The 12,465-nt window shown below is 50.0% G+C and overlaps 1 protein-coding gene across 8 annotated transcripts in view; it reads left to right on the top strand.

Moving 5' to 3' along the window:
* ATP9A (ATPase phospholipid transporting 9A (putative)) overlaps nt 1-12,465 on the top strand; it is a 131,964-nt gene that overhangs the window by 21,819 nt on the left and 97,680 nt on the right. For 5 of the 8 annotated variants that reach the window (XM_082744925.1, XM_082744924.1, XM_082744923.1 and 2 more), the window contains exon 2: nt 11,507-11,651. Coding sequence is in view for 7 of the 8 variants with exons in the window: in XM_082744924.1 (XP_082601050.1) it covers nt 11,507-11,651 (145 nt within the window). In the remaining variant the exon portion in view is untranslated. Of the gene's footprint in view, nt 1-9,314; nt 9,558-11,506; nt 11,652-12,465 lie in introns of all 8 variants that reach the window. The other 3 variants (XM_082744929.1, XM_082744927.1, XM_082744928.1) reach the window with 1 other exon arrangement.

Raw genomic sequence — 12,465 nt, 5'->3', positions numbered from 1 at the left:
CGCTGGGCTTGTTTCATGTCAGTACATAAAAAGCTTTTTCATTCCCCTCCCCCCCCTTTTTTTTTAAAACAAAATGGCTTTAAAGGATTTCATTGAATAGACTTACCATACTTAATATAACCACCCTACCGCTGATGGACACCTGGGTTATATCTAATGGTACCTATTACTAACAATGTTACGGAGAATGACGTTGAACCTAAGTCTTTGTGCCCAGTTACAAAGTACATAATATCTGGAAGGGGAATCATTGGGTCCAGGTGAATGCATTGGTAATTTCTTTGTAAAGATTTTATTTATTTATTTATTTATTTATTTCACAGACAGAGATCACAAGTCAGACAGAGTTCATAAGTCAGAGATCACAAGTAGGCAGAGAGGCAGACAGAGAGAGAGGGGGAAGCAGTCTCCCCACCGAGCAGAGAGCCTGATGTGGGGGCTTGATCCCAGGACCCTGGGATCATGACCTGAGCCGAAGGCAGAGGCTTTAATCCACTGAGCCACCCAGGTGCCCCTGCATTGGTAATTTTGAGAGCTGTCACTAGGCTGCCTTCCCTAAAGGCCATACTGATCTCAACCCCTCCCAGCAGTGGAAAGTGTCTGTTTGCCCATCCCAATCAAAACCGGTGTTAATAAGCTTTTTGATTTTGGTTAGTCATGCTATGTAAAAAATGACACCTTGGTGTGATTTTAGTTTTGCATAATATTTAAATATTATGTTTGTTACCAGCATTTAAAAACCGAGGCCTTGCACTGCAGGATCTGTACTTTTTTTTTTTTTTAGATTTAATTTATTTATTTGACAGAGAGATAGAGAGCACAAGTAGGCAGAGTAGCAGGGAGAGGGAGAAGCAGCCCTCTGCTGAACAGAGAGCCCAATGCGGGGCTCGATTCCAGGACTCTGGGATCATGACCTGAGCCGAAGGCAGATGTTTAACCGTCTGAGCCACCCAGGTGCCCCTTCTGTCTCTGTCATAAAGAATCTTACGGTCTGTATGTGAGCAGCCCGGGGGCCACTTCCTTCCCACAGGTCCTCAGTGTGCCCTGTCCCATGGACCCAGGGTTTATTTTTATTCAGTATTTTTGTATGTTGCTTGCTGGGCTTCCATAGACTTGAGTTTTCTAGAAACAAACAGGCAAATACAGTCTAAGGGAGAACAGGACCTGCTTTCCGTGAAGACCTTCTTTTCTGTGAAGAGCACAGAGTTGGGTTTTGAAGTAGAAAAAGGGGAATGGGTTGTTCAAGGAAATCTGGTGTGAAGGAGTCTTGCCAGAGGGGTTGGAAGTTGGAGAAAAGTAGAGTCCTGGAGCTCATTTGCCTTGGCCGCAGTCGGAGGCTTGATAACAGAGGACAGGGGATGAGAGGTGACAGGCTTGGGCTTGAGTCTGCATTCATTGACTCATCGTGGGGGTAAGACGCAGCGTGAGTCATACTCGTGTAAGGGTGCCCTGCACTGTTGAGCAGCGAGACACCAGTAGGGAAAGGCTTCTGGCAGGAGAAATAGGAAAGGCGACAGATCCTGCCACCCATGACTGCCCCCTTCCCCCCGGAGAACCAGAATTAACAGTCTGGGTGTGTGTCTGCTTGTTCGTTTCTCAGTGTTATTTTCCCGTGTGTGTATTATCATATGCTATTTTTATTAAAATATAGCATAGGGGTGCTTGGGTGGCTCAGTGGGTTAAAGCCTCTGCCTTCAGCTCAGGTCATGATCCCAGGGTCCTGGGATCGAGCCCCGTATCGGGCTTTCTGCTCAGCAGGGAGTCTGCTTCCTCCCCTCTCTCTCTGCCTGCCTCTCTGCCTACTTGTGATCTCTGTCTGTCAAATAAATAAATAAAATCTTTAAAAAATATAGCATAATAAATTGCATATCTGTTACTTTATTTTTCCCCTCCCCCTTTATCACTTGGGTCTTGCCCTGTCAGTGTGTGCATCTGCCCTATTCTCTCAATTAGTGCAAGTCCAGGGCGCCTGGGTGGCTCAGTCTGTTAAGTATCTGCCTAGGGCTCAGGTCATGATCTCAGGGTCCTGGGATCGAGCCCCCGCATCAGGCTCCCTGTGCAGTGGGGAGTCTGCTTCTTCTTCCTCTACCCCTCTCTCTGTTTATCCTCTCTCTGTCTCTCTCAAATAAATAAATAAAATCTTTTAAAAAAAAAGTGCAGGTGTACTGTGAGATGGGGGGGTTCCTCTCTGATGGTCATTTGGTCATTTCCAGGGTTTTGCTTTCTTTTTCTTTTCTTTTCTTTCTTTCTTTTTCTTTTTTTTTAAGATTTTATTTATTCATTTGCCAGAGAGAGAGAGAGAGAACACAAGCAGGGAGAGCAGCAAGCAGAGTGAAGAGAAGCAGGCTCCCCTCTGAGCAGGGAGCCCGACGTGGGACTTGATCCCAGGACCCTGGGATCATGACCTGAGCCAAAGGCAGCTGCTTCACCAACAGAGCCACCCAGGCGCCCCAGGGTGTTGCTTTCTTGCTGCCGGGAGCATCCTTGTACTTTCCTGTGGCTCACCCATACCGGAATTCATATACAGTCCATCCCTCCACGCAGACTTGCTAGATCAGAGGACCTGTTTCTATTTAAAGAGAAAGTTCCACATTGACTTGGCTTTTTTCTGTGATATGGCCCAGTTTTTCCCCCAATAGGTAGTGTTGCTGTGACCAGAGATAATGTTCAGACTTCAGTGAACTAGCTCCCTTTTTTGCATGCTTTCTGACTTTAGATTTTATTTTTGTTTTTTTAATTTTTAAAGATTTTATTTATTTATTTATTTTTAAAAAGTAATCTCTATACCCACCACGTGGTGAGTGCAGAGTTACTTCCAACCCTGAGAGCAGGAGTCACATGCTTTACTGGCTGAGCCAGCCAGGTGCCCCTGACTCGAGATTTTATATTCCTCTAGTTAAAATAAATAAATAAATAAAAATCAGCCTCCTAGATGTTCTTAGAACACAGAGCAGAATTGTCCCTCATACCTTCTTTTCCATGCCTTCCGGCGCCACTCCCCAGGCATCTAGGCTTATTAACAACTTGAGTTCCATCCTTCTAGACCTGCTGTCCAATATGGTACATGCTAGGGCTGTGTAGCTATTTTCATTAATTAATGGAACAACATTTAAATTTCACCTTTTGAGTGCTCAACAGCCACACGTGGCTGTGGCTGCCGTGTGAGACCACGTGGATGGAGAGCATCTCCGTCACTGCAGGAAGGTATCCGGCAGTGCTGCTCTAGACTGGGCTTCTTAAACTCAGGGGCTGGGTAATCCTCCGTGTGGGGCTGTCCAGGGCGTTACAGGACTTCAGCCCCTACCCACAAGATGCCAGGAGTCCCTCCCTGCCCCTGCAGTTGTGACAACCAAATCTCTCTCTAGGCCCTGCCAAGTGTCCCCAGGGCAGGGGGCAAATCACCCCCCCCACCAGCCTGCCCCTTCCATTGAGAACCACTGCGTAGACTTTTTTTTCATATTGCTTTTAATTTTTATTTAATTTCTTCCTGGATCTTCCCAGTATCAGCACAGAGATGATAGCTTCCTAGACTCTGGCTTCTGGAAAGTTCAGCACACAGTGGGGGCAATTCAGCAAGTATTTACGGATGGCTGGGCTGATGGTGGTCACACCCAGAGCAAGGTGATCATTTCCTCAGCGCCTTATGACAGTAGTTACCTTTTCCAGAAATATCGTTCCCTTGGCGCTTCCCCCATAATATTTGCTTTTCCCTGCCTTTCAGGCAGATTGTGTGAAACCACCGCACATCTGGCCAACAGGCTGCCCATCGTGAAAACCTTTGTTTGTCTTAGAGTCAAATCATAAGAAAATTTAATTTGATTTTCCTTTGTTTAAGTGGTCTAAGCTAGAAGCAGTGTAAACTAAATTATTCCCAGCCTTACATCTTAACCTCACTGAATGGCTCTTGCTATCAATAGGTAACAACATTGTTTTATGTTTTCTTTTCTTATCTGGAAAAAACCCCTTAAATATAGGTACTATTAATTGCCTGCCTGTCATGTGCTACATATTGTCGTATGCTTTTCCTATATAAATTCCTTTGTCCTCATAGTGATTTAGCAAGGCAGGTCTTACTGTCATGTTTTAGACAGAAAAAGTGGGATCACAAAAGATGAGCCCAAAGCCATGGAGCCCGTGTAGAGTGGGCTGGGTGTGGCACGCGGTCCCTCTGGCTTAGGAGCGGGTGTTCCCACTGGACCCCTTATGGTCCTGCTGTTTCGATTCTGTGGCTCTCGTCTGTTATTTCTTCCTTAGTTTCTCCATGAATTTCTCATTTTGAGAACATTTTATTTATTTATTGGAGAGAGAGCGAGTGAGCAGGAGTGGGGGGCACGGGGCGGAGGGAGAGGGAGAAGCAGAGTCCCTGCTGAGCAGGGAACCCAAGCGGGGCTCGATCCCAGGATCTTCAGATCATGACCTGAGCCCCAGGCAGACGCTTCACCGACTGAACCACCCAGGTGCCCCTAACTTCTCATTCTGTCTTGTAGCCCATGTCCCTGGCCCATCTAGAAGGTAGGAGTGACTTTGTGATGACAGATGGTAGACAGCTTGGTTTGGTGTTAAGAAACAATAGCAGTAGGGGTGCCTGGGTGGCTCAGTTGGTAAAGCGTCTCCTTTCGGCTCAGGTCATGATCTCAGGGTCCTGGGATCGAGCCCTGCATCGGGCTCCCTGGTCAGTGGGGAGCCTGCTTCTCTCTCTCCCACTCCCCCTGCTTGTGTTCCCTCTCTTGCTGTCTCTCTCTCTCTGTCAAATAAATAAGTAAAATCTTTAAAAGCTGACACTAGGGTGACAGTTGCCACGACACAGCCCTGGGCAGCTGCCCCTCTCAGGCCTGGAGGGGACGTAAGTCTGTACCCTAGACAGACTGGGTATGGTGGTGGAGGGAGTTGCAGGGGTCGGTCCAGATGTTGAGAGGGAGCCTGGCTGCCCCCTCTTCTGTTTGGGGTGTGTGTGGTGGGGGGTCTTGGTTGCTCGTAAATTTGCCAGCCCAAAGCTTCTGCAGTGGGACAGTAGTTCCCCAAAAGCAGGCAGGCGAGGGCTCGAGGTGCAGCCGTGATAACATCCCAAGTAATTCAGGGGCAGGAACTAAATCACATCGAGACATGCAGTAAGGTACTTCCCTTGTTTTTCAACTCCCCCTCCCTGTTTCTAGCGCTGTCAGGGGGATCTTTTTAGTAGCCGACCCTCGCTGTCGTCTTAGCCGTAGAAACGGAAGAAGGAGCAAGAGCCGTGTCGGTGCTCAGAGCCGCTGACTCTGGCCTGAAACTGGTAACACTGTTTGCTTTCCATTGTGCCGGTTGGAATGTTTACCTTGTGCTGATGGTGGTGACACTCCCATTTACGATAGTAGCACAAAGTGACCCTTTAAAATTTATGTAAATAAAATCTAGGGCAGGTGTTCCCGACCGCAGGCACTGCTGGTACTTGGGGTTGGACATTCTTTGTTGGGGGGCTGTCCTGCGTGTGACAACTGGAGAGGTCTCCAGATGTTGCCGGGTACTCCTGGGCAAGGAGGGGGACCGGAAGTGACCTAGGCGAGAACACACAGTTAAAGGCAAGTAGGCTTAGCCAGTACCATGAAGTTGGAAGGTAGAGGCAGTTGAATGCAGGAGGAAATACTGTGCGCATGTGCAGATCCCTGAGCCTGAGCGCGGTCAGTGGTGAGGGCCACTTACTGATGCTCGCGTGTGTGTCCTCTGGTGTGGTGTCAGATAAAGAACGAGGTGGAAGGAGCGGTCTTGAAAGGGATGCCCTGAAGCAGTGCCGTCCAGCACAGCTTTATGTCATGCTGGAATGTTCTAGATATTCAGGCCACAGGGGCTGTGGAGCACTCTGAACCTGGCGCGTGGGAACAGGGGGCGGAATTCTTCTACTTTACTTAATTTAAACATAAATAGCCTCATGGAATGGAAGCCACCGTGTTAGGCAGTACTGCTCTAACCAAGCCGGAGCCGAGGGGTCAGGATGGAGGAGTGTGGGCTCAAAGGTGTTGGCCGCACTCTTCAGAAGCTTAGACTCGGAGATACTCAAAACCAATAGGGTTGTGTCTTTAAGGACAGAGCAGCCGGGTTTCGGACAGGAATATCAGACAGGAGATTTGGGGTAGTGCTTAGCACAGACCCAACTAATATTGGCTCGAGCAAAAGTAAAAACCAATGAATTGATTTCTAAGACTGAAAAGCCCAGCGAATGGACCGATGGGCAGACCTGCGCGCCCTTCCCAAAGCGTCGGGAACCTTTGCCTTCTTCCTGGTGATGCCCGTTATCAGGCCGACTCGTCCCCAAACAAGAGCAAAGGGGCCACCTGCAGCCCCTCACATGTGTACTGCCCCTGCCACCTCACCGGGAAGGGCACTTTCTTTCTTACTGTTTCTGGTGACAATCGCAGCCTCATCACCACGGCTATGCCCGGATCCTTGTGCTCACCGCACCGGAGGCTCCGAGATGGGGTTGGCCCGCCTAGCCCAGGTGGAGAGATGGAGGAAAGTGACTTAGTACATGAGGATAAAGGGTAATTACAGGGTAGAGGATGACACTGGGGTAGTTGAAGCTGAGGGAGCGGCCCCAGGGAAGGATGCACTTGGGAGGTGGCCTTTCCCCAAGGCGGAGGGTACAGATGTGGTTGGAGATGTTAATTCAGGCTGCCCAGGGTGCCTGGGTGGCTCAGTGGTGAAGCGTCTGCCTTCAGCTCAGGTCATGATCTTGGGGTCCATGATCGAGCCCTGCAACCGGTTCCCTGGTCAGCGGGGAGCCTGCTTCTCCCTTTCTCTCTGCCTGCCGCTCTGCTTACTTGTGCTCTCTCTCAAGTAAATAAATAAAATCCTTAAAAAAATAAAAAATTCAGGCTGTCGGAAGGCAGGGTGAGAGTTGGTCTGCAGGCACGGGGCAAGCAGAAAGTGATCTGGGGGTGCAGGTGGGGCGACGGGCCACGCTGGTGGTTGACGCATTGGCTGTGCAGTGGGATTGGGACACAGGGAGCTACAGTGGCAGGAGGACCTCAGGAGACAAGCATGGACATGAGGGATCAGGGTGCTGGTGGTGGAGGAGACAGGATGTTTGTGTTGCGAGAGCCCCAGGAAAGTCTCCGCAGTGGGGCTTGGAGGCCTCCAAGGGACTGCGCATCCTGGGTGGGTGGCGGGGCAGAGCTCCATTGGGAGGCCCTCCACTCAGGCTGCTGATCCACGGGGTGTCTCTCCCTGGAAAGCCCAGGAGACCCTCTCCTCCAGTGGTGTCCCCCCAGTGTCCTCTACTGAGAAAGCGTAGCGTTGTGCTGGCCGTGAAGGAGCGCAGAAGGGAGCTCTGTCCCTTTTCCCAGAGCAGGCAGGGAAGCGGGCTCTGGAGCTGAGAGGCAAGGGGTTCATAACCGGCAGGAGGAGGAGCCTGCGGGAGAACTTCTGTGCCCGCGGGACTAGGGCCACTGCTCTCAGGGCCCCTAAAGATCCCTCTGATGCTATGAGATGACGAGAGCCTGGGGAGAAAAAAAAAGCTGGAAAGTAATTGTGCTGATGAGGCCGTGCATGGCAGCGCGCGGTGCTCTCAGGCTCGCAGCTCAGGATCTGGGTCCTCCAGGGCTGGGCTTAAGGCCAGCTTCCCCCACTCAGCGTGAAACAAACAGATGTTGGCAAATCACGGAGTCCTCTCGGACTCAGTTTCTCCACTGTGAAAATGGGGGTGACGCTCGTATATACCATGCGGGATTATCGTGATTGTTAGATGAAATCATGCATTTCTCTTTTTGAAAATTATTTTTAAAAAGATTTTATTTATTGACTCATTTTAGAGACAGGGCATGGGTGAGTTGGCGGGGGGCGGGTAAGGGGAGAGGGAGAGACAGAATCCTAAGCAGATCCTGCTTAGTGCGGAGGCTGATGCGGGGCTCGATCCTATAGCTGAGACCATGACCTGAGCCGAAATAAAGAGTCAGATGCTCAACCGACTGAGCCACCCAGCGCCCCAGGGCTTTTTTTTTTTTTTTTTAAATGTTTAGTTAAAGACAGTGCGCTTCTACGTCTGTAGCATTTTGGAAATCTGTTCCTGCTGCCCCACTCCTCTGGACCGGCATCTCTGCCTGCCTTGCTATGACAGTAGCTTCCTGAACGACCCCCCTGTTTCCACTTTTTTTGGTTAATGTAAGGTTTATTAAGACACAGTTCCCACGCCCTGCCGTCTCCCTCTCTGGAGTGTACGATCGGCAGTTCTGAGTACGTTCGTACAGTTGTGTAACCGTTGCCAACATCGATACTCGAGCATGCCCCTTTCCCCAGAAAGGAACCTCACACCTCTTGATCTGTTTTTACTCATTTTATTTTTTAGAAAACTTTTTAAAAAAGATTTATTTATTTGACAGAGAGGGGGATCACAAGCAGGCAGAGAGAGAGAGATGGGGTGGCGGGCTCCCCGCTGAGCAGAGAGCCCGATTCGGGGCTTGATCCCAGGACCCTGAGATCATGACCTGAGCCGAAGGCAGAGGCTTAAGCCACTGAGCCACCCAGACGCCCCTCTGTTTTTGCTTTTAACCCATTGCCGTGTCTTCTCTGCTCAGCCACAGATGGGACTTTTAAAAATGTCAATCAGATCACGCCACCTCCTGCTTGTAACCCTTCAGTGACCCCGGACTCCCTGCCCCAGAGACAAGGTCCAGTGTCTTCTGGCCTCTCTTCCTCCTTCCTCTTTCCTTCCCCCTTTCCCCTGTGGTTTGGTAAACATCAGTCTTTCTCGGCAGGTGTGTAACCAGGCTGGTTCCTACCTCTGGATCTTTGCCCCACCCAGACTGCTTCCCTTGCATGGTTGCGTGGCTGTGGCTACCCATCCCCCCATCCAGCTGTCACACCCGCCTCCCTGACCACCCAGTCATCCTGAGCCACACCCCTCCCCCATGCCCTCTCTTGCCCAGGCCTTATTTTATTTTGGGTAGTTGTTTACGGTCTGTCTCCCTGCACTAGAGTATAATCTGCAGAGCGGGGAGGACCTGTCTGTTATGTTTGCTCCTGAATGCCCAAGTGCCAGGGGAGGGCCCGGCACCCTGAGCTCATGAGACCTAGCCGGTGAATGAACAGGTGACAAAAAAGAGGCGGTGATTACTTGTCTTACGTTATTTTTGTTGTTGGTGTTCAATAAACACTGTTGACCTGAGAGTCGGATTGATCGTATATGGAAAGCGCGCGGGGTATACAGAGTGGCTGGTGTGAGGAGAGAGTAAATGCGGTGACCCTCAGATCTGCTAAATGAGATGGCCTTGGGGCCAGATATTCTGGGCTCGAGTGACACAGAGTTTTTATTTTATCCAGTGCTGACCACTTACCCTGTTTTTCAGTGAGATTGCGAGGAAGGTGAAGGCAAGGATCCTGTTCGAACATTCGGTCCCCATAGGACCTGGAGTAGTACTTCGTACCAACTAGATACTTCATAATGCTTACTCTGAGGAATGGAACCGCATTGAGTCCCTGGATAATATGAAACATTGTAACTAAAGAATACATCGCACAAAGTTCTCCTTGCTCCCTCCTTCCCAGGGGGAACCAGTGCTGGAGATTTCCTGCACTTGAAGCATGTCTGGGTGCGTATCCCCTTATGTTCATGCAAAGAAGGGCCTTCTGGAAACATCTTTTAGCCTCTTGCTTTTCACTTTAGCTTACCTTGCAAAATGGGCCACTTAGTGCATACGCTCTCTCCTTGACTCTGCTAAGACTACTGTGGCTGTTCCATGTTCATTTCACCAGCACCGACCGCCCCCCAATGAGTCAGTTAGGTTTGTTTCCAGCCTTTTGCTGCCACAGGACCCGCTGCAGTGACAGTTCACCTGCTTTGGGCTCGTGCACAGATCTGCAGGTTAAGTAATGACTGGCTCAACCTGATAGCTTGCCGTGCAGAGCCTGCTAAAATGACACAGACAAAATGCAGATAAACAGCGGACCTGATGCTTGGTTTTCTTAAATCTGTTCTTCAGCTCTCATTAGAAATCTGCAACTATGGGAGCCATCATTCCAGGATTATTACAGGATGGGGAGATCCCAATTCAGCAGCAGGATGGCTTCCCCAAATAAGAGTCGTGCTCCCTATCCCGTGAGTCCCCCCTCCCTCCTTCCTGCTTCCTGTGCTCATTCAGCACTTAGCCTGTGTCACCCGATGGCCCACATGGATGCTTCCCATCCACGGGCACCAACTGGACTCCTCGAGGCTGCTGTCCCTGGCCTTTGGACAACTTAGAACAGGGCCAGCACAGATGAGTTACTAGAAGTGAAACCTGTCCTTGCCATGTATACTCTACCCGAGCACCAGTTTACTGGAACGAAGATGCTATTTTTAAGAAAGAGCATTGTGTTTCATCATGGAAGTTCTGAGCACCTGGGCAGGCAGCTTGCTGATGCCCAGGGACTGTGTTTGCCAGATCCGTACCCCAGCACCCCACCCACCAGGACCTGCCTGGTCCATAGGCAGAGGGGAGAAGGGTGGGCTGACCAGTATTTATGTAAGTCGTAATCTCCCTGTCTGCTTGGGGCTGGCAGGATTGGGGTTTCTCCCTCCTGGCCTGTGTGTGTGTGGGGGGGCTCAGAGGCCAACAATTCGGCATGGGGTGTTTCCATCGCAGTGCTTACGAGGGCTTGTGATTCTTGAAGTGCTTTGTGTACGGGCTTTCCAGAAGGATGAGCTGCCTTTTTGGGGTGTTTTCAGAGTGTCTTTGTTCCACTGGAGCTGCCCGCATTGCTCTGCCTGGTGCGGGCCACCCGGGAGCAGGTGCACGCATGAGCTGACCTCGCAGGACAGTCTGGACAGCTGGGGGAGTGGGGGCGGGGTGGTCAGTTGGCTGGCAGCTGGCATCTGGCCCGGCTCCAGAGGACGCCAGGCCCTGAGCCATTGTCTTCCTGGCTGGCTCCTCTGGGGTGCTGCGGAAAGGAGATCTGGGTATGGAGAGGCGATTCTCCCCCTCCCCCTTTACCTGGTTATCTTGGCAGAACCAGCAACCTTGACAGCATGGGGTGCTGGAAAGATACTAGGTTTTTGAATGAGATGGAGGGGGTTCAAGGCCAGACTCCCCTGTTTCTCACCTCCTGGCAAACTTGGGTGCTTTATATTTTATTTTATTTTTTTCAAAGCAAACAGACTTTCTTTTGGGTAATGAGAATTGCCATTAGGGAGACACAAATTGAGGTAGAAATCTGAATTCGGCCCTCCTTGGGTGCCTCATTTAACTGTTTCGAGGTTTCCTCTCTCATCAGCAAAATGTGAAAGTCAGTGCTAATGTGTTGCTGTATCTTTACTTTTTTAACCTAAATCTCATTTTAAAAATGAATCTTACATTTTGAATTAAGTAATTTGGACTCGGGCTCAAACCAGCCTTTATCTTGATCACAGCTTTTTAGAACCTGGACTCTGCTTTCCCTTCTCAGACAGATGAAGTCTGTTCGTGGCTGTTGTCCTGACTCAGTGCAGATGCTCCAGAGAATATGGAGAAGAGCGGGCGGGTGTGGACGTGGCCTTGACAGTGTGACGCTGTCTTTCCCACAGGTGCTGCGAGTGGCTGAGATGCTGTGGCGGAGGGGAGCCGAGGCCCCGCACAGTGTGGTTGGGGCATCCCGAGAAGAGGGACCAGAGGTACCCTCGAAATGTCATCAACAACCAGAAGTACAACTTCTTCACCTTTCTTCCTGGGGTACGTACAGCCGGGGCCATTTTTAGGAGACCCAGGTCCCCATGGCAGAATAGCCTGTGTGTTTTCTAGACTGCCTTAGCCATCTTCCAAAAACCCCACACCACCAAACCCATAAAAACCCAAAAACCCATAAGTCCCTAAATTCCACACCCCTCCTCCCCCCTCATCGTGAAATGAACATTCACCCTAGGAACGTCAGGAGATAGAAATATAGAGAAAATTTTTAAGAGGTAAGTTTCATTCCTGCCATCCAAGGAGAGTGTCTGTGGATATTTTTGCTAATGAATGTTTCTGTTTTGCTTGGTATTTTATGCACTGGAGTCACCGCATTTCCACATTAACTTAGACCAATCGCGGATGTGTACGCTACAAACCTTCCCCCGCCCCCCCCATACTTAAATTGCATACCTATTTATATCCAGCAGAGCCTCCAAACACACACCAGCTGACTTTAGAAGCAGCAGCAGCAATCAGTTCCAGTGCTGGAAGGAAAAAAAAAATAATGACTCTTTGATTTACTGAGAGAGATTCCAGAAACACGAATGTGTAATGCTGTCGCTTAAGGTCAGTTGGAATGTTGTTTTAGGGTGACTCTGACTACACTGATTGCTACCTTCAACTCCCCCCGTATCTCAGTATCTTAAATCAGGAAAGAGTTTATTTCTCATTGATGGATATTCTGGTGTAGTCAGGACCACTGTCTTCCGAGTTGTAACTGCGGTCTCTGGACTACGAAGCCAACCACGTGTCCATGACTGAGCAGGAGTGAGGCGGCCAGAAAAGGGCTGTTAGTTACCTTCACCCCAGAGAGACG

Source organism: Mustela nivalis (genome assembly GCF_964662115.1).
Source record: "Mustela nivalis genome assembly, chromosome: 8".
Taxonomy (NCBI): domain Eukaryota; kingdom Metazoa; phylum Chordata; class Mammalia; order Carnivora; family Mustelidae; genus Mustela; species Mustela nivalis.
Note: the sequence above shows the minus strand (reverse complement) of the source record. Positions and strands in the feature narration are given on the sequence as shown.